General features: G+C 40.8%; 1 protein-coding gene and 1 long non-coding RNA gene across 3 annotated transcripts in view; one reads left to right on the top strand and one right to left on the bottom strand.

The window, feature by feature from the left end:
• The window catches only part of APOO (apolipoprotein O), a 28,300-nt gene extending 19,066 nt beyond the window's left edge, over positions 1 to 9,234 (bottom strand). Inside the window, exons 1-4 of the mRNA XM_068179865.1 lie at positions 9,154 to 9,234; positions 5,171 to 5,278; positions 2,753 to 2,872; positions 63 to 117 (exon numbers count right to left, since the gene is read on the bottom strand). Coding sequence (XP_068035966.1) covers positions 63 to 117; positions 2,753 to 2,872; positions 5,171 to 5,278; positions 9,154 to 9,162 — 292 coding nt within the window. The 5' untranslated portion in view covers positions 9,163 to 9,234. The remainder of the gene's footprint in view (positions 1 to 62; positions 118 to 2,752; positions 2,873 to 5,170; positions 5,279 to 9,153) is intronic.
• A 153-nt stretch (positions 9,235 to 9,387) lies between these two features.
• LOC137468293 (uncharacterized) lies at positions 9,388 to 13,522 on the top strand. Of its 2 annotated transcripts, XR_010995848.1 has the most exons (3): positions 9,392 to 10,965; positions 11,785 to 11,969; positions 13,239 to 13,522. It is a non-coding gene; the product is annotated as an uncharacterized lncRNA (long non-coding RNA). The 2 variants fall into 2 exon arrangements; XR_010995847.1 differs by lacking the exon at positions 13,239 to 13,522 and having other exon boundaries at positions 9,388 to 10,965; positions 11,785 to 11,951.
• The last annotated feature ends 5,157 nt before the right edge of the window (positions 13,523 to 18,679 follow it).

Below are 18,679 nucleotides of genomic sequence, written 5' to 3'. Positions count from 1 at the left end.
ACTGAAGATATAGTACAGTCCTGCATTTTAATTTGCTAGTTAAGAAAACTAAGCTGATTTACCTCTACCATGCTCAACAGCTTTTTCTAACTTGGGCATAGCTTTTGCATAAAGATCCTAAAAAAAAAAAAAAAGAGAACAAGGGTAAATAGATACCAAGGAAGTAAAGTATTAACTATAGACTGTAACTGAGGTGACAAAGAAAGGAGAAAAAAAAAAAAGTGATGGGTCCCTAAAATAACTTACTTTTATTCCCACTTCCACCCTTCACTTATAGCGCTATGCTTGCTCAACGTTACATTTAGCATAACTTACAGATTTTTCTCAAAGGGCTCTTTGGACAGAGATAAAATATAATACTTCAAAACACAGATGTCAATCTCAGTATTTTATTGAGATCAGGCAACTGAAATTCTGAACTACCTTGGGTTTCTCAGTGTATGCAGGTATTGCAAAAATACTCGAGGTGATGCAAAGAAAAGAAGTACAACACTGCAATAAATTCCTTCCTCATACTCCGTAGGGATACGGGACTCATTCTGCAAGGTGATAAATTCCACTTTCCAGGAGACTGTCTTAGGGTAACAAGCCTGCATTTTGAAGTGACTTGGAAAATTAGATGTCCACAGATATCCAAAGTAAAGCAAAGACACTGCACCAACACCCCCACAGACCAGTTCTACATTTTTTTCAGACTGAAAATATTCAGGAAATAAAAGAATGCAGACTGCCTTTAATCAAAATAGAAAAAAAATCTCAGTAAAACGAACCCTGCTAATTGGTATTTACACTAATAATGCTTTAGAGGAACAGTGTAAGGCTGTGTATAAATTAGGGAACAAATTCATAAACATGTATGGCCAAAGATGAAGCAGAGAATAGTCTTACAATTCCACCTGAGCTGCATCTGTGCAGAAGTGAAAGCATTTGATTAGGAAACTATATGGGCATATCTTTAGAACTTTCATCTCCTCACTGTCAAGAGTGATGTAAAAAACCCACCCAGCGTGAAAATAAAAAAGTGCTAGCATGTGATACACAACATAACTTTAAATGGACATTGGTCTTATTAAAAGCCAATTTAAGAAGAACTTGCTGTAAAGACCCCAGGGACAAAGTCTGCTCTTCTGTCACAACTGAAATACAACTGGCTCATTTCTACATTGGAGTTTTGAGCTGCATTTCCACTACAGTTAAGTAATTTTGGAAAAGTAAAGTGGATATACAAACACAATCAATTTCATTCTGATTATCCTGGGTTATCTGTTTGATTTTAAAGACAGCTGAAACTCGTCTAAATACTATTTTCTTCAACATAGCATGGATGGGCAGGGAGTGTAAAATCAAAGCTACCTCTGACTACAGTTAAGCAATATTGCCCCAAACCCATCAAGTTTACATGCCTGCTTCATAAAATGAGTCAGTAAACCACTGCCAGGAAATGGCTTCTTCTGTGTGAGCAGAAGAGCACATCTTATGTCAATGATCACCAGACAGACAAAAAAAAAAAAAAAAACAAATAGGATGACAACAGGTCAGCGAGACATCAAGCAAGGTTAAAGCCTAACCTCCTCTCCAATTTCACTCCCCAGTTAGGGGTACCATAGGCAACCAAGCAAAACCCATGTGCTCAGGAGGCCAGAGCTCTGACCGTCCTGTGGAAACCCCTTCCCCACCCAAGCTGCAGCCAGTGCTCCTTCTGGGGGCACTTGAAACACCAGACTGAGTAACTCTGAAAAAATGTTTCTGTCCCGTTAAAGGCAGCACCAAACAGAACTTCCAGGCAGAAAGGACACCCTGATCTGAACAGCTTGGCCTTCAGTGGAGAGCTGGGCACACAGCTAGCAGCTCAAGGGGATTCACAACAGGCAGAGGGCAAAGCAGAGAATCACCTGCAGCTGCCAAGAGACAACCACAGGGAGGATTCCCCCACTTCAAGAGTAAGCATCAACACTTCCCGGGCAGGAAAGAGCAAGAAAGCTATCCTGGGGCTTTGCAATCTAATACCAACAATTTAGGCCTTGTTCACAAAAATCTTGGTTTTCCCTCCGTTACAGAGCCTATTTTTGTATTTAATGACTATTTACTCTAAACATACTGCCTAATGAAATATATATGAGAAAGTCTTGGGGCAAGGTCTGGGGATTAGGTTTACCAGTACTTAGTGGCCTGGGATTTTCTGTCTTCCAGAGAGCTGCATTCCTTCCCTCAACAATCCAGTTCAGCAAATACTGATTTATTTTGTGCTAAGTTGTGTTTTGTCACAGTTGCAGTAAGGGCAACTTGGTTTTGCTGCTCCAAAACACACTGCTTGATAATTTAAGGCCTCCTCAAGAATGAAAACTGCAAATACCACACTCCTATCTTCCTCAGCCACAGAACAAGTGCCAAATCCAGATATCCCTAGGTATATTTAAGTCTAAAGTTCACTTCAGAAAAAAAATTCTATGCCTTAGTTAATTTTAATTCTTTTGGAAGGAGAACCCCTAAACCCAGGGTTTAGTTCAGCAAATTAGTATAAAGACACAACTGGTTCTGTGTGAGAAAGGGGTAAACATTATGAAGTGAACTGTGGAAAATTTTATGCAATGCAAAAAACTTTCAGTGATGCCACATTTTTTTAAAATGCTGTTACAGCTATCAACTTTTACTTTGCTGCTACCTGTTAATTCCAACTCAGAAAAAACAAACCACAATCCCAGCTGGAACTTTATCCCTGATCCATCAGCAGCTGCAATACAAACCATTATACCTGACACCAGGCTGTATATGGCTCCATAACATGCCGTAAACGGGAAACCCCCTCTTCCAATTCGGTTTTGGGATTCTCCACATATTTAGTCTCACGAGCTGGAGAGGAGTACAGTGACAGCTGTGAATATCAGCAAACAAGATGTTAAAAACAAAGGTGTAATTGTGTAAGTAGGTCTTCAGGGCATGAACAGCCCAAGCAGAGAACACCTAACACTGTGCTTACTACATAAACAATGCATAATAAAAATTCACACAGCTCTGAGACAACCATTATGAGCAAAGTTTAATTATACAGGACATAATTATGATGAAGATGACTTCTAACTGCTATACAATTCATTCATAGCTGCTATATGATCCAAGTCACAAGTTATAAATTAATATTAAACTAGTTTAATAAGAACACACAACATAATTGTGAAAAATGTTTCCCACCTTAATCAGCACTTCTGGTTCCCAGTTAACATTCTGAATGTACTAGAAATCACAATCAATCATTTTCTATATATGCACAAGGCATCATTAAAGAGCCTGAGCAGCTTCTAACAAAGGTAACATCCAATACACATGTGCCTGTTTGTTACTGAACAGGAAAATGGTACAACATCCCAACCTTTGGTCATTAACCACATCACCAACTGACAGCATTAATGGCACCCTGGCACTGAGCAAAGAGGAACTGCAACGAGCAATGGGCATCTTCACATAATAAATGCTAAACTACCCTGCTGAGGGTTTAGAATCACCACAACATTTACTACAATTACCTGAGCATATTTCAAACTGCATTCCATTTAAAAATCCCTACGTTTGTACTGTTGAAGATGAACAGCAAGGTTCAGAACAAAACAAAACCTATTAAAATTTCTAGCAGTTTATGTACTACACAGATGTTCAGTATAAAGAGCTTATATTTTACACCATATTTATACTCCATTTAGTAGTTTATTATAATTTGGTGATTACAAGTATTGCTGCATTAAAATGTAGCTAGCTCTCTTTTCAAGATCAGCTGGAAAAGAACTGTCTCTCTGTCATAATTAAAAAAGCTGCTAACCATAACATAATACAAAATTACAACTAATTAATCCAATAATTTGGTAACTTGTGCAGGTGGATTTCCCATAATACTTTGAAAGACAAAGATTTTCAGTCTCACTTGCCTAGGAAGCCTGATCATCCCTGGCAATCACAGCCACAAGCTGAACTTTGATCCTGCGGGACAACCTAAGAGCAACGTCTGGCACAAGGACAGAAGCCTCAGAGATAAGGAAATTCCCATATATTTTATGAAACTAGACAGCTGACACAGTAGAGAGCCAAACTAACAGCCTGTGAATGGCAAGAAAGGCAGCCAAAACTCCATGGCTTGCACATTCTGCTGTGCTGGAGCTGATGGCAAGCCCATTACTCAGCTCACATGAGCTCCACGCTGCTGCCTCACGACTGACTCAGGCCAGCAGAGGATGGCCCAGGCTGAGGCTCCCAGGCCAGGGAGAGCCAGGAGCCCACTGCAACTGCAGCTCCTCTGTACCAGGGAACTGCCAGCCAGAACACCTAAGTGTGCACAAACAGCAGTCTAAGTTAGCTCCAGTGCTTATTGTACAACACTTCAGCTTGGGTTGAAGTACTCAACATTTTTAAACAGCTGCATGCTCTCATGCATGTAAAGCTGGATTTAGTTATGAACCACTTATTTTGATTTTTTTAGTGTTGGAGACTTTTAAAAGCCTGTGTAACAATGCTGCTGAGTCTACAGTTTGACAGGGTATTTTAAGGCTCTGCTTATAAACAAGACATTTGTAAGGTCTCAAAGAAATGAAAACATAACAGGTATTACCACTACTTATTATATTTGTTGTTTCTTAGGTCCGAATACTGTGAAGAAAGGAAAACTGATAAAATTCTGCAGGCTACTATGGTGGATTCAAAGTATTGCCAGACAAGAATTTTGATCATAAAAGAGAATATTTTTAGAAATAAAACATTCTGATTCACTGTTCTAGTGCAGAACATAAATTAATTTTATTAGAATTTACCAACAGTACTTACAGTAAAAAGTAACTGGTATTATCTGGATAAAAAGCTAAGAAAATACTCCCATGGATTTGAAATATAACCATAAGTAAATCTACAAACATGAAAATGTAACTTCTGAATGAAGAATAGAAGGCTTTAATGTAGGAAAAAGATCTTACACACATGCAAGCCTGGCCCTATCAAGTGAAGAACATAAATGCCATGCCCAGGTTAAACCAAAACTGTATAGACATCTCTGTTGAGGAAAAGTGAGAAGCAAATTTAAAGGCATGAATACAGAAGGTGACGAGATGTATCTAAATGCTTCCACACATCAAAACATGATGTTTTCAGAATTCTTTAGATAGAAGAGCACCAAGGCTCTAACCACACTTACCTCCTCAATTTTCAGCAACTCCTTTTTGGAAGTCTTCTCTGAAGAAGCAGCATAAACCTGGATAGAGAGCAAGCTCAGGCTGACAGGGGTGGCCCCCAGCCGAATTACCTGGAAACATTACCAGAGGACAAGTACATCATTCTGTGCAAACAAAACCGCAGCGTGTTTGAACACACACAGGCAGACAATGTTTATGTCTCTCTACGTGGTAAAAAGTGATCTCAATAGATGCTTGGAAATTAGGAGAAAGGAGGGTCCGCAGTACACAATCTAATGCTCTCAGGCACTGATATGGTAACATCTAAATCACTCAGATGGTATTTGGAAAAGCCTAAGGCTAAAGCAGGCAGTAGAAATAAATGCTAATCTCATCAGTTTTCATCTCACAAAAAAGATCTTGTTTTCTCTTGTTTAAAATAATTTTTGTATTAACTTTCTCATAGATTATATTCAAAGATTATATTCTTTCTCAAAGAATATATTATATTCTTTATCAAAGATGATACTCATATTTTAAACAACTTTGTGAATGCTCATACCACCTCCATTTTTCCATAGTTAGTACCAAGAAGTTCAGTGTTTTACTTAATATCTGCATATAGATTTAGGAAAACAAGGAGACCTACAGCTACAAATATCAGAACAAAATCAATACTTTCTAAGAATTTTAGGGATGTCTCCTACTTTTTGTAAGAAACATTAATTACCTGTTTTTTGGATACTTTAAATTCAATCCAATCACACAACCACCATGAGTAAGGTGGACATAATTCTTCCAATACTCAGGACCTATGCTAAACTGAATTTCTTAAAGGGAAAGTCTGCTTCAACTTAAAAAAACGGAAGAAAAAAAATCTTAGCTGCACAATAAATCAAGAATGCTCAGAGAGCATTTTCCAGCAAATGCACATCTTTATTAATGGCAAAGTATAACTCCAGAAATGTCAGTTGAAATGGGAAAGCTTTCAACGTCTGGTACTCCTGTTACTGCAGAGTTACAACAGCCTGTGTTTTGCTGGATCAGGTTACAGCACGAGTGGATCTAACACCAAACTGGAGCCGTCTGGCTCCTCTCCAGCACTGGCTCCCAGAAATCCTACTGCTCACCTTGCCCTAGCTTTGGTGGCCGGATGCTTCCACCATGAGACAATTCACCTGGCCAATTTGGCAAAAGATTAACCCTGAAAGAGAAGCGGAGAGCTTTGTGCAGGCTTAGCAAATTGAACCCCTCCATGAAGCAGCCTGAGAAACACCAGAGGAACTGTGTGGCCCAGGGGACAGGGGATGAGAAAGGAGAAGGCAGCGAGGCCTCTTCCTTTCCACAAATAGTAGGGTCTGTTGCATTGACCTAGCTGCTTGTGACACTGAAGCTGTGGTCAAACCATCCCTCCTTCATGCTGTGACGGTGGTAACTGGCCCAGCCATGGCACAATTCTCTGTCTGTTGCAGAACTGTTAGAAAATAGCTTTAAAATTATCCACACCACATCAGCTTATTGTAGGCAGTCAAGCATTTGCAGCTTAAATTTCTTCCACTGCTTTGCAGGTGGAATGTTTATTAAATGCAACCAATAGACTCCTCAAACTAAAAATTAGACTACACAGTTGTCAAACTTCCTGAAAATGTTCATTTAAGTGTAAAGAAACAGCACACAAGAACTAGGTCACAGGACTGCTTTTGTGGAAGATGTAAGGGATCTGATGGGTCAAAAGGTATGGAAAAACTTGCTTCAAATGGAAGTTTTTCCTTGTCTGAATTTATGGACTCACAACTAAATCACTATAAATGAAACACCACAATGACTGGTGCAGCTGTTTCACAGCCAAGGAAAGACAAGGATAATCTTTAATAGTGTTTGCTTAAACACTTTTCACATACTTCTGTTAGCCAGGACAAAAACAAACGCTACTAACCAGTAATAGCTGTAGTGTTTATTTCCTCAATCTTTCATTTTTTCACTGCAAAACTGTTCTGTCACTGAAAAGGCAAAAATCTAAATGCATTTTCTCTCTGAAATATGTTTTCAAACAGTGTAAATGGTGCTAAGTGTCACCAGCAGAAACAGTAAAACCAAATGTTTTAGATATTTGAGATTTTTATATAAAGACACAAATAGCAGAGCACAAGACTGGAAGCACCTGGGTTTCACAAAGCAGTATCAGTGATCATAGAACTACTCAGACTGAAAAATTAACTGTTTATCTTATCAAGATACTGAAGGACAGACATTTTCCATTGGTTTTAATTTTTAACAAAATGAAACTAACCTCTGAAAGTGCAAGTTGAATCTCTTCTTAAATGTGCTGTTCAAGTCATACTGCAATGGTCTACATCAGCTACCTTACGGGACAGACAGAACTGCTGCTGAAATACTGCATATTTGCATACACAGAAGTATTTGGGAGTATGAAAGATCAGCTGCTGTACTTTTTGTTTCCAAAATTCCCTGTAGGATCTCAATTTTGAATTCCATACTAACCACGTATTACTAAAACAATTGCTTTAGTAAAACATTTTGATTGATTGAGCTGTGCCTTCAGCTTGCCAGTCTTACAGCCACTCAGTATCAGAAAAGCAGAGCCGACATTCTTTTCTATTGGCAATGCTCTGCAGTTATTTTAAGCAAAAAAGATACACTTACTCCTCTCTAGCTAAGAATTCAACTTTATCTTTAGACACTTGATAGGAAAAGCTTGAGTGTACTTTTGAGAAGGTTGATACTGGGTATGAAAACACTTAATTTTCCTCATCTTTTTCGATTCCTCCTCCTATTTCTCAACCCGAACTATAAAAACATAAAACCAAAATCCAAACTCTTGAACACTCCTGTCCCTGAAGCACAAATATCCTGGACAAAAAGCCACCTTCCCTCTGGCTTTTAGAGGCATAAGATCAGGTTGGCCTGAATCACATAAATCCTCACTGGCCATGTGAAAGTACTAATATACAGTGTCTAAACGCACAGGCTCACATATCAAGCCTCTAATGACAATTCAGCATCAGTTATGGAATTCTCAGTGATTCTGAGCACAGAATTCCAACATTAAAGCACATAAAGAACACGGAATTTGTGACAAGAGCAGAGCAAGCAAGGGATCAGCACATCAGTATCACAAATTCCAGGATTGCCAGGATTGGAAGGGACCTCTGGAGATCATCTAGGGCAACCCCCCCGCCAAGGCAGGGTCACCTGGAGCAGGTGACACAGGAACATGTGCAGGTGGGTGGGCTTTGGATGCCTCCAGAGAGACTCCACGACCTGGGCAGCTGTTCCAGTGCTCTGCCACCCTCAGCGTGAAGAAGTTCTCCCTCGTGTTGAGATGGAACTTCTTGTGTTTCAATTATATATTAGTATTTAGTATACTCGGTATACTGATAGCTAGATATATTATCAGTATTTCACACAGAAAATGGTACCAAGGAAAATGAATACCAAGAATCGAGCATCACCAGGTTTCGGTGGTTTTCCTTAAGCAAGCAGCCGTAACAACGACCTGAGCGGCACAGAGCTTGCTTTTAGCCGGAGGGGATCTGGGGCTGCTCTAACACAGGCGAACACCTCGGAGCCAGCCAGAGCCGGACCGGGCTTTCCGCAGGTTTCGCTGACAATCTTCACGCACTAAAAGGGAGACTCTTCGAGATCGAACTGACGCTCTCAAGCGACAAGTGCACGAGCCCAAGCTCTGCGGTCACAAGCTCCGCGGTGCTGGAAACCACTGTCAAGAAGGAATGCGATCTGCACGCGCGAATCCACACTCCGCGGCAACGCAGCTGCGCGGGTGCACCCCGGAGCACATTTAAGTCAGGAACGCGCCCCTTTTCACGCAACACGGAGGGCGCGCGGTTCTGAAGCGCTAAGAGCAGCGATGAAGCAGCTGCACGGAGAGTGGCACTGAGAGCCCGTTAAGAGGCAGAACGGAGCGCGGGACCCCGAGCGCTGCCGGCGGCGCGGGCCCGGCCCGCGCGCGGGGACCCTTCCTCACCTTGAACATGGCGGCGCCGGGCGCGCGGCGACGGGGCGATGGCGTCACCGCGGCGTGACGTCACGCGGGCGGCCCCGCGCGCTGCCGGCGCCGCCCGGGAAGCGGAGAGGTTCCGGCGTTGGCGCGGGAGCGGCGCCTCGGGGCTCGCGTGGGAGCGCGGTGGTGCCGGAGTGCCGAAAGCGCTCCCACGCGAGCCCTCAGCCCCGCGGCACGGCTCCGTGCGTTACCCTGCCGCCTGTGTGGAGAAGGTTCGGCCCTTCATTGATCACAGAATCGGTCACAGAATCAGTCATCGGTGAGGTTGGAAAAGACCTCTGAGGGCGCCGAATCCAACCTGTTACCAAACACCGCCGTGTCAGCTAGGCCATGGCACTGAGTACCACGTCCAGCCTTTCCTTAAAGCTCTGCAGGGACGGCGACTCCACCAGCAGTCCATTCCAATGTCTACTCTGCGTTTCTGTGAAGAAACGCTTCCTGAAGTCCCACCTAAACTTTCCCTGGCACGGCTTAAAACTATGTCCTCTCGTCCTGTGCTGCCGGGCAGAAGAGCCCGAGCCCCAGCTGCCAGGGAGTTGAACAGAGCGATGAAGGCACGCCTGAGCCCCCTTTTCACCCGGCTGGACACCCCCGCTGCCTCAGCTGCTCCTCGCAGGACCCGTGCCCCAGACCCTTCACCAGCCTCCGTGCTCTTCGTCTCACTGCCAGAGCGACTCGGATGGGGGTGCTGGTCCTGTTGGCGGTGGACTTAATTCTCTTCACAGTAGGGGCTGCGATTGGGTTAGCGCTGAACGTAGGGTTGATAATACAGAGATGCTTTTTTACTCATGTGTTGAAGACAGAATATCCCGTTCATCGGTTGGGGTTTCCTGTCCCAGCCGTGTCCCCTCCCATGCACTCCCAGCCCTTGCCAGCATGGCTGTATGAAAAGCAGAAAAGGCCTTGGCTCTCTGCAAGCCCTGCACCAGCAATAACAAAAACATCTCTGTATGATCAGCCCTGGGTTCAGCACTAATCCCATACACAGCCCCTTACCAGCCACTGGGAAGAGAATTAACTCTACCCCAGCCAAAACCAGCACAATGGGGCTAGTGTATGGATAGGGTTCTGTGCCTTTCTATCTCATTATATTAAAAACAACCCCCCAAAAAATGAAGCATCCTTTTCTCAGTATTTTCACACTTTTGGTCTTTGCCTCCCCTGTGGCATCTCCCAGCTCCCTTGAGTGAGTTGGTGCAAGTTTTTTCTGCTCACATCTGTGGCAAGGGAGGGTCTTGTGTACATCCCAGTGACTGACTTGTAACTCAGTGGGAGATGAATATCAGAAAATGGACTTGGAATAGGCTGCCCAGGGAGGTGGTGGAGTCACCATCCCTGGAGGTGTTCAAGAAACATAGTTTCTTGAAAAAAGCTAATATTGATTTTAGAATATGGATCCTAATCCGTGTTTTAGAATATGAATGAATCCATGTTAGTCCTAGAAAATGCTGTTAGAATTTTAATGCAAAAGGTGAATCACCTGAAGAATATGGTAGCAAATACTTCATCAGGAACAGTACTGTGGAAAGACAGACAAGGTATGCACCCTTGCACGATCTTCTTTGTGATGATAATTTTTGTTGTTCCCTCTTAAAATTCCCACATTTCTTTACTGCAGATTCTTTATAGGCCTAACAGAAGCAGCTATAGCAGGAAGAAGTTTAACCACTGCATTGCAAAACTGAGCAATGCTCCTTTAACAGCAAATTAACGGGACAGCAGAAATACCATGAACAAATGGTACAAGATGGGCTCCAGTACCCACAGACAATACTGGTATTTTATTTGATTTCATTATAAAGATTTTAGCACAGAAAAGTTAAACCTAAAATGCACCTAAGTGACCAGTGAGTGAGGACACCAATTGTCCTCTTTCTCCATTGCACCGTGCTTTGCACAATCAGTTATATTTACAGAATACAAGCAGCCAGAGTGAGGCCAATGTTTATGGAAGACTGATTTGGCAGCATTCTGTGGAGGTTTTGTCAGGATGTGGAGTGATGGTGTAGTTTGCAAAGCAGTTGCATTTCTTGATGCATTTTAATAGTAATTCTCAAGGAGTTTGAGAAAGAAAATGTTCAAAGCTCAAAATTACAAGTGAGGCCACAAGAGGAGTGATGACATCAAGGTGAACAGTGGCACTTGCTCTGGTTAGTTCTCAACCAAAGCTAAGTCCCATGCCATGGGTAGGATCAACGGTTCCTCAATTTTTCTCAATGTTTGAAGGGGGCAGACATAAGAATATTTCTTATGTTTAAGTTCTTTAAGTTTGGTACATGAACAGTAAAGAACATTCCAATTATTTCTGGACATAAAATGTGTAAATGTAACAAATATGTATTTTTGTCATCGATTTATATGTAGTGGCTATACAGCAATTATTAATACAATTATGTAACACAGATATAAATATCTGAAGAACAGATGGATGTTTCAATAAAGAAATTTAATCCAAATAATTTTATTCGCTCAGGCATCTTCAGTGCAGTTTTTTCATTAATGTGGATATTAATCTTTAAAACTATTGGTAGACAGATTAAAATAAATGAGAAAACCTTTGTAGAGAACAATACAAATATATTTGCTTTCATGTAGGTGTATTCTTCTCTTATACTGGAGGAGGTTGTCCCTGCCAAATTTCCCTGGGACAAGGATAATATATGGCATAATGGATTATGCACAGTCCAAAAACTGTCAGGCTTAAAAAGGAGCAGAAGTTTCTGCTGCTGAGGCCACAGAATAAAGAGGTTTGGCATGATTGACTCCTGGCTGTTTCTAATGTAAGGACTTCTAGCAAATTTCAGTTTGATTTTGCATGCCAGTATTTTTAGAAAATTGGCTTTTCTAAACACTTGTGAAAGACACATTTCCTTCAGAAAACTGAAGCTCAGAGAAGCTTGAAAATGTTGCCACAGTTCATAAACTATGTCATCACAGGCAGAAATACAATTTAAGAAATTTGATCTCTAATCCAATGCCTTAGCCATTATGGTCTGAGCTTTCATAATGTTATATTAGATTGCTTGTTTACAGTTTATTTTTTGGTCAGGAAAATAAGATCATTCCTTTACTACTGATACAATTACAGTTCTTTGCCATAGATGTATAATCGTAGGGGAAAAATAGATTTGTTGCTTATTCATGTTAAAATATGAGTGTGTAACATCTGTCCATCAAATACCAATGAAGTTACCTACTCACACTAATTTACTGGAAAACATTATAATTCTGGAAGGCTGGGTTGATGTTCTCCTTCATAAATCTTCTTGTGTATTAAAGCAAACAAACTCAACACCCCCCATATTCTTCCATGCACCTTTTCTTATTAAAACAAATTATTTTTTTAAATACCATGACTTGCCACTACAGTTTTGCCAGCCTGTTCAGAATTGGGTTTTGATGTCTTTATAAAATAAACTGCTATTTTTGCCTCTTAGAGCTTTTTGTTTGTGTTGTGTTTTAAGTGGAAAGAATGCTGTTTGGCAGATCTCTCTTCAAGTTCTCTGAAAACATGTAGTTAATAGGGAATACACAACCACAAGGGCTCCAGTAAATTGAAAACATGTAGTTAATAGGGAATACAAAACCACAAGGGCTCCAGTAAATTGAAAACGTGTAGTTAATAGGGAATACACAACCACAAGGGCTCCAGTAAATTCAACCTTCAGTTGTTAAGCAGCTTCACCCAATGCTGCGAGCCTGGCACTCTGAATGCCCACACAAGGCACAGGGAGAGGGGGCATGTCAGGCACACGGCTTTGCTGGGCGGGTCTGCAAAGCAATGATCCATTTCTCAGGTTCCTGTCACTTTTAGCACATATTTGTTAGGCAGCTAATTGAACTGGCTTTTATTGAGTGCATGATGACACTTTTCACAATGCCTTTGTGAAGGGGAGTAGTTTGCATGTCCATAAGAATACCTCTTCATCCTTTCTACTTTATTCACTTCCTAAATAAAAACAAAAGCAAACCGCAATTGAACAGGTTTTTTATTTAATGATACCGTCTTACTTAGAGTGAAACTTACCCTGTGCTTTTTCTTTTCATAGCTAAGGTTGGTCGTTTTTCGATGTTTGTCAAAGGCACTTTATTGGAAGCTACGAGGTCTGAAGTCACAAATTCAGAAAGTAAAATTGGGTGTTGAGAACAAATGCCATTGCAGAGCTATTTGTGTGTTCCCACTGACCTACCTTTAATTGCAGCAAAGTCTTTACTGCATTCACAGCTGAGGTAAACCAGGACGAACTTCAGCACCTGTTGTCTCACCAGCTTTGTCACATTTTGACAGCATCCAGATTACACTCTGTGCTTTCCAAATAAAGATTCTATAAAATAAGACAAGGGGCAGGTAGAAGAGAGACATACATAATGCAAAAATCGCAGTATAATTCAACTGCATCTATTTCACTTTTCATAAACCATGGTTAAAAACCCAAACGTTCCTTCCCTAATTCAAATCCTTGGCTTCTTGCTGCAGCCACCAGTAGCTCTGGTTCCACATTTTTCAGCTACTCCTTCCAGCCACAATGAATAATTCTTCTCTATCAACAGGTTCTTGATATCACCACCAGAAATGTGTGGACTGTCTAGTGAATCCCAGGTAACAAGCTACCAGTAGCAGTGGGAACACAAACAGCTTTTTGATGCCCTTAAATACTCATCAGAACAAAACCCTTTCAAAACTCCTTTCAAAATTAAAATACACCTCAGATTTCAATTGAACAGGATACATTCTGGAAATCAATTCAGGCTAGATGATGAAAGGTCCTGCATCTGCTGCCAGTCTGTATATATTTTGTGCACAATTTTTTTTTACCTTAAGAAATTATTTTCACAGTAATCCCTAATTTCTTAGCAAGGTTATGTGAATAGCTTTACCTCATTTGCCTGTAAATGTACTGGTTTGCATATTTTCATAAATATGCATGCATATTAAATGTGGTACATTATTTACCTAAACAAATTTCTAGGCCTACCAAATAATTTTCAATTAAAGGTACACATTCCTTCTGGAAGCAAAATACCCTTTTTGGGACATAATCAGATTTCTGTGCAGAGCACCCATTAGTCAGGAAGTCCTGCAGTTCCTTGCTCTGTGGTACCATGGCATTTGTTCAGGCTGGGTTTGCACCTTTGCATTCCTTTGCCTCATATTAATTAAACCCCATCATATCTGGTACCTCCCACTATTGCTTCTTTCTAGGAGCATTTGCCACAGAGCAGCAACAGCAACCTTGCACAAGCTTAGTCCTGAAGTGCATTTAGGAAACTCAAGGACAGGTCTCTCACAGTCACTAATGAAAGCGGTCATTTAGATGGTGTCCCCTAATGATCCCTGACCTGTTTAACACACGCTATCCCCACTACTTCTCAAGTGACAGCACTGATGCCTACCCCCCACTCCCTCTGGAGAAGGGCCGTGGCTGGCATGACTGCAGCTCCTGGTGCAGGAACCGAGGGGGCACAGCCTGACAGAGCCTTTACTGTTCACTGCTTCTGTCGAGTACAGCGTTTGACACTACCTCCTCAGACTCGTGAATTAGTACACTACGGTGCTGGCACACCAAAAAACAATGCCTTAGCTTGCTCTGGCTCTTGTATAAATGAGAAAAATGTCACATTTCTCAAGTGTGATCAAATAGGTTCTCACTCTTCTCTGCATGTAACAATGCAGAGTACTACACAGGCCCAGACACTGGGTGTTACAAATAGGAGCGACTTCGCTGAACATCAAGAGTGGCAATTTCATGAACTGAAAAGCCTGAGGGATCAATCCATTGTTACAGAAAATGGGAATATGAAACAGGTAAATTGTATGTCTGGTTCCAGGCACTATCTCTGGAGGATATTGGATTATTTCCATCCACAGCAGATGCATAAATCATCAAAAGTTAAAGTACTGGAAAATTGCTAACCCATCCAGTCACATTAATGTGTTCTGCCCTGCTTTGAACAAGGCTGCAGACCTGAGAGCAGATCTCTTTGTGGCTTTCTACTCCAGTTTAAAAGTTTAGCAAAAAATACATTCTCGTAATTCATTTTCGCCATGGGAAAAATAAAAATCTCTGCACAGCAAAGCTAGGACAAAACTGAGAAACTCTGATAACTTTTTAAGAAGCAGAAGTTATGCAGAGTACAGTTGGTTATTATTTGGGTGTTAACAATTTGTACTGAGATTTCCTTGGCTAAGGTATTTAGTTTATTTAACTTACATAGAGGTCAATCTCACTCCCCTTGTTTTCAGAGAACAGCACTAAGCAAAAATCCACCTCTTTCAGAAAACAGCTAAAACACTTCAAAGAAGGTTGCTAATTGGATCAGTTCCCAACTTTAGGACCATGAAGAGTCATTCAACTAAAAGCTACAGTTCAGTTAATTATCATTACCTTTTTTTTCCCTTCTGACTACATAATGCTTTGCAGTGCTTTGGATAATCTGTCAGGAGAAAGATTAGGAAAAGTTATTACTTGACAGTAACTTCCTGATTGCAATTAAATTAACTCCAAACCAGGAGGAGAAGAAATACACAGATTTTTTAAAAAGCTTTTGCCCTCTGAAACATCTTCTGAAACTTTGGTATTTTGGATTTCATTATAGTAAGCTAAAATTCAGTTCTTGGTATCAAGTTGCCACCTGTGTTAGATGAAAAAAATCCTTGCAGAACTACCTGTAAGAGCCAGAGAAAGAAGTGAGAGCATGTGTGCCACCAGGCAAATCCTATGGAACATCCTCAGCCAAGGATACCTAAGTAACCTGGACTCTCTCCTGGGCATAAATTTGCCAGGAGGGCTTTCTGAGAGCTGAAGAATGGTAGCAGAGCAACTCTTTGCTTTCCAGGAGTGAAAATAAAGGACATCTCTATACCAACATAGGGGAAGCACTTAAGCCATGCCTTTCATTGACAGCAGAAGCACAATTCATGCATTTTGTATGACTTTGGCAATCTGGGAAGGTAAACACAAGAGGAACCCACTGACCACGTTAGAATTTTTACCCTGAAATGACAGAACTTGAACACAGAGGAAATAGCTTCTGTTGGCATTATGTAATTCCTATGACAAAGAAAGGATGGTCAAGTCAGAAAGTCTCATCAATAGCACTCAAGTACATATAAACAGACCCATACCATGCACAATTCACCACAGGAAAGAAAAGATTCTCACACAGAAAAAATAATTGCATGGTGCAATTCAAACTTGTGAGATGAAACACATGACAAAGTCCAAACCAACCAATGTTTAGAACATGCCTGAGGACATATGGAAAAGGCTGTGGGAAAGGAGGCTGCCAGCTTAAGCCAAAGACAGATATAGCTGTCTGGTAAAATTAAATAGTGCAATAAAAGCATTAACCATTAAAGTCTTCTACCTCATTAGAAAACATATTTTATTCAGCACCACTTATTGAACAACATTTATTTGTAATATAGGAGAAATTCTACCAAGGGTGACACCACCAGGAGACATTTGATGACATCAGATACACAGCAAAGAGGTTTTTTTAGTTCCTTTACATACCACATACCATCAATCTAGAATGTTTGGTGCTCAGCACATGATGCTTAATGCTGGCATTCATTCCAATGGATAGATGACTGACCAGTCACTGTGGGCTTAAACAGACATCATGGTGAGGTTTATTTTTACCTGTAAACATTGCCCACAGCACCTGTCAGCACAACTATAGAATTGAACATAGAAGTGGAAAGTGTTAATGAGAACAAGAAATTGAACCTGCCTTTACACATACTCCCTACCCTCTTCCCTGAATGAAGGTTTTGCACATGCCAAGAAAGTTGCCTTGGACAAGGTGGTTATGGTATTTCAGTTAAAGCATGACACTGAACCATCAGCAAGATTTGACAGGCTAGAGGCTGGGTAAGGGATCACATATCAACAAGATTATTATGAATTCAAAAGGTACAGAACTGATACAGAATTTGTGCAATACCCAGAGCAACACTCTGCAGTTACATATTATGAAGTTAATGGATTCAAAAAGGAACAAATAAACAAACAAAAAACCCCAAACAAAAAAGCAGAACCCCAAAAACCCCAACCTATTAACAAAGGGGGAACAGCTGTTGAAATTAAGAGTCTCATGTCAACAAGAATAATTTATAGCAAAGAATACAGAAAGCATTCACCAAATAAGCCCTTTGCCAAAATAACATTAATTTCATACCACTCAAAACAAGTGAACACAGATTACTAACTACTGCCAAAAAACAGGACCACATATTAAAAAAAAAAAGTGAAGAATTCAGTATGAACCAGTCAAAATGCGAGAGCTCTTAGTGAAATAATGGAAACTTAGTTGGAGATGCCTGATGAACTACAGAGATGCTAACAAGTAAAGTCAGGTATTGTGACATCTTGGAAAAAAGGTATTGCCAAAAATTCAACCCAGCTCACCGAGAAGGGAAATTAAAAAGGCAAATTAAAAAAAATGTAAGTAATATTTACAGTGTGAAAAGATTGTCATCTTCTCTTCTACTGTATCAATCTAATCCATTTGATCTCCTTTTGAACTCAAAATGGGGACATATCAAAATTAGGAGTGGCCCTTCCTCCCTTTAATTCCTCCACAGCATTCTCCTATTAAACACTACACTGTGTAGGATGAACAAAAGTTACTAAAAAAGGGAGAGGAAGGAGGGGGGGAATGGGGAAAGCTACTTTATGCAAATGAAGTTTAAAGTAATTTGAATTATTAAAATAAAATTAAAATGCTATTTTAGAACTCAATATTGAAAAAAAATAAAGACACTGCAGTTATTTTCAAATATTCTGGACAGCAGACTTTTAAACCAGGGGCTTTGATCTGAGCGAGACTTGACAAAATAGTGACAGAGAAAATAAAAGTGCGGCAATGGACTGACAAGGAAGGCTTTCATCGGACTGCTTGAGAAAATAGGATTATAACCTGTTTTACCTGCCCTCTCATCCTGCTCCTCTCCCTGGTACTGAATGCTGATCTGACACCTTAATCCTGAAATGAAGTTTCCCCTTCCTGTTACAGGAAACGCTAAGTAGTATAAGCTGGCCTTCTGGCACTCTGAGGTCCAGGTGTGCGAGGAACACACCTTCTCTGGGAGCCCCACAGCAGGGAATGCTCTCTCCTGGCTGCTGGCCAACACCAAAGGCTGCCCTGGCTGCTCAGCCTTGGCAGTGTGAATTCCTAACTTCACACCGGGGGACAAATGTAACAACCAAGTCAACTCTGAACATTTGTTCAAGCCTGAAATGGAGAGTAAACAGATAAACACACTCCAGCAATTAAGACAGGGAAGACACCTGTGAAACAAAGCTAAAGAGAAGAGCTTGAAGTTGTTTATATAAGCACATCCAACTTGATGGGACAGCTTTAATAAAATCTTACATAAATATTGTAGCAAGACAGTTTTGATGAGCTGTTTAACTGAGTCATCTCTGAAGTCCTGGAGAAGATAATCCAGGTCCACTACATTTTTGAGTACTACAAAGCTTAC

Source organism: Anomalospiza imberbis, chromosome 2 (genome assembly GCF_031753505.1).
Source record: "Anomalospiza imberbis isolate Cuckoo-Finch-1a 21T00152 chromosome 2, ASM3175350v1, whole genome shotgun sequence".
Classification (NCBI taxonomy): Eukaryota; Metazoa; Chordata; class Aves; order Passeriformes; family Viduidae; genus Anomalospiza; species Anomalospiza imberbis.
The sequence above is the reverse complement of the archived record's forward strand: the minus strand, read 5'-3'. Positions and strand labels throughout refer to the sequence as shown.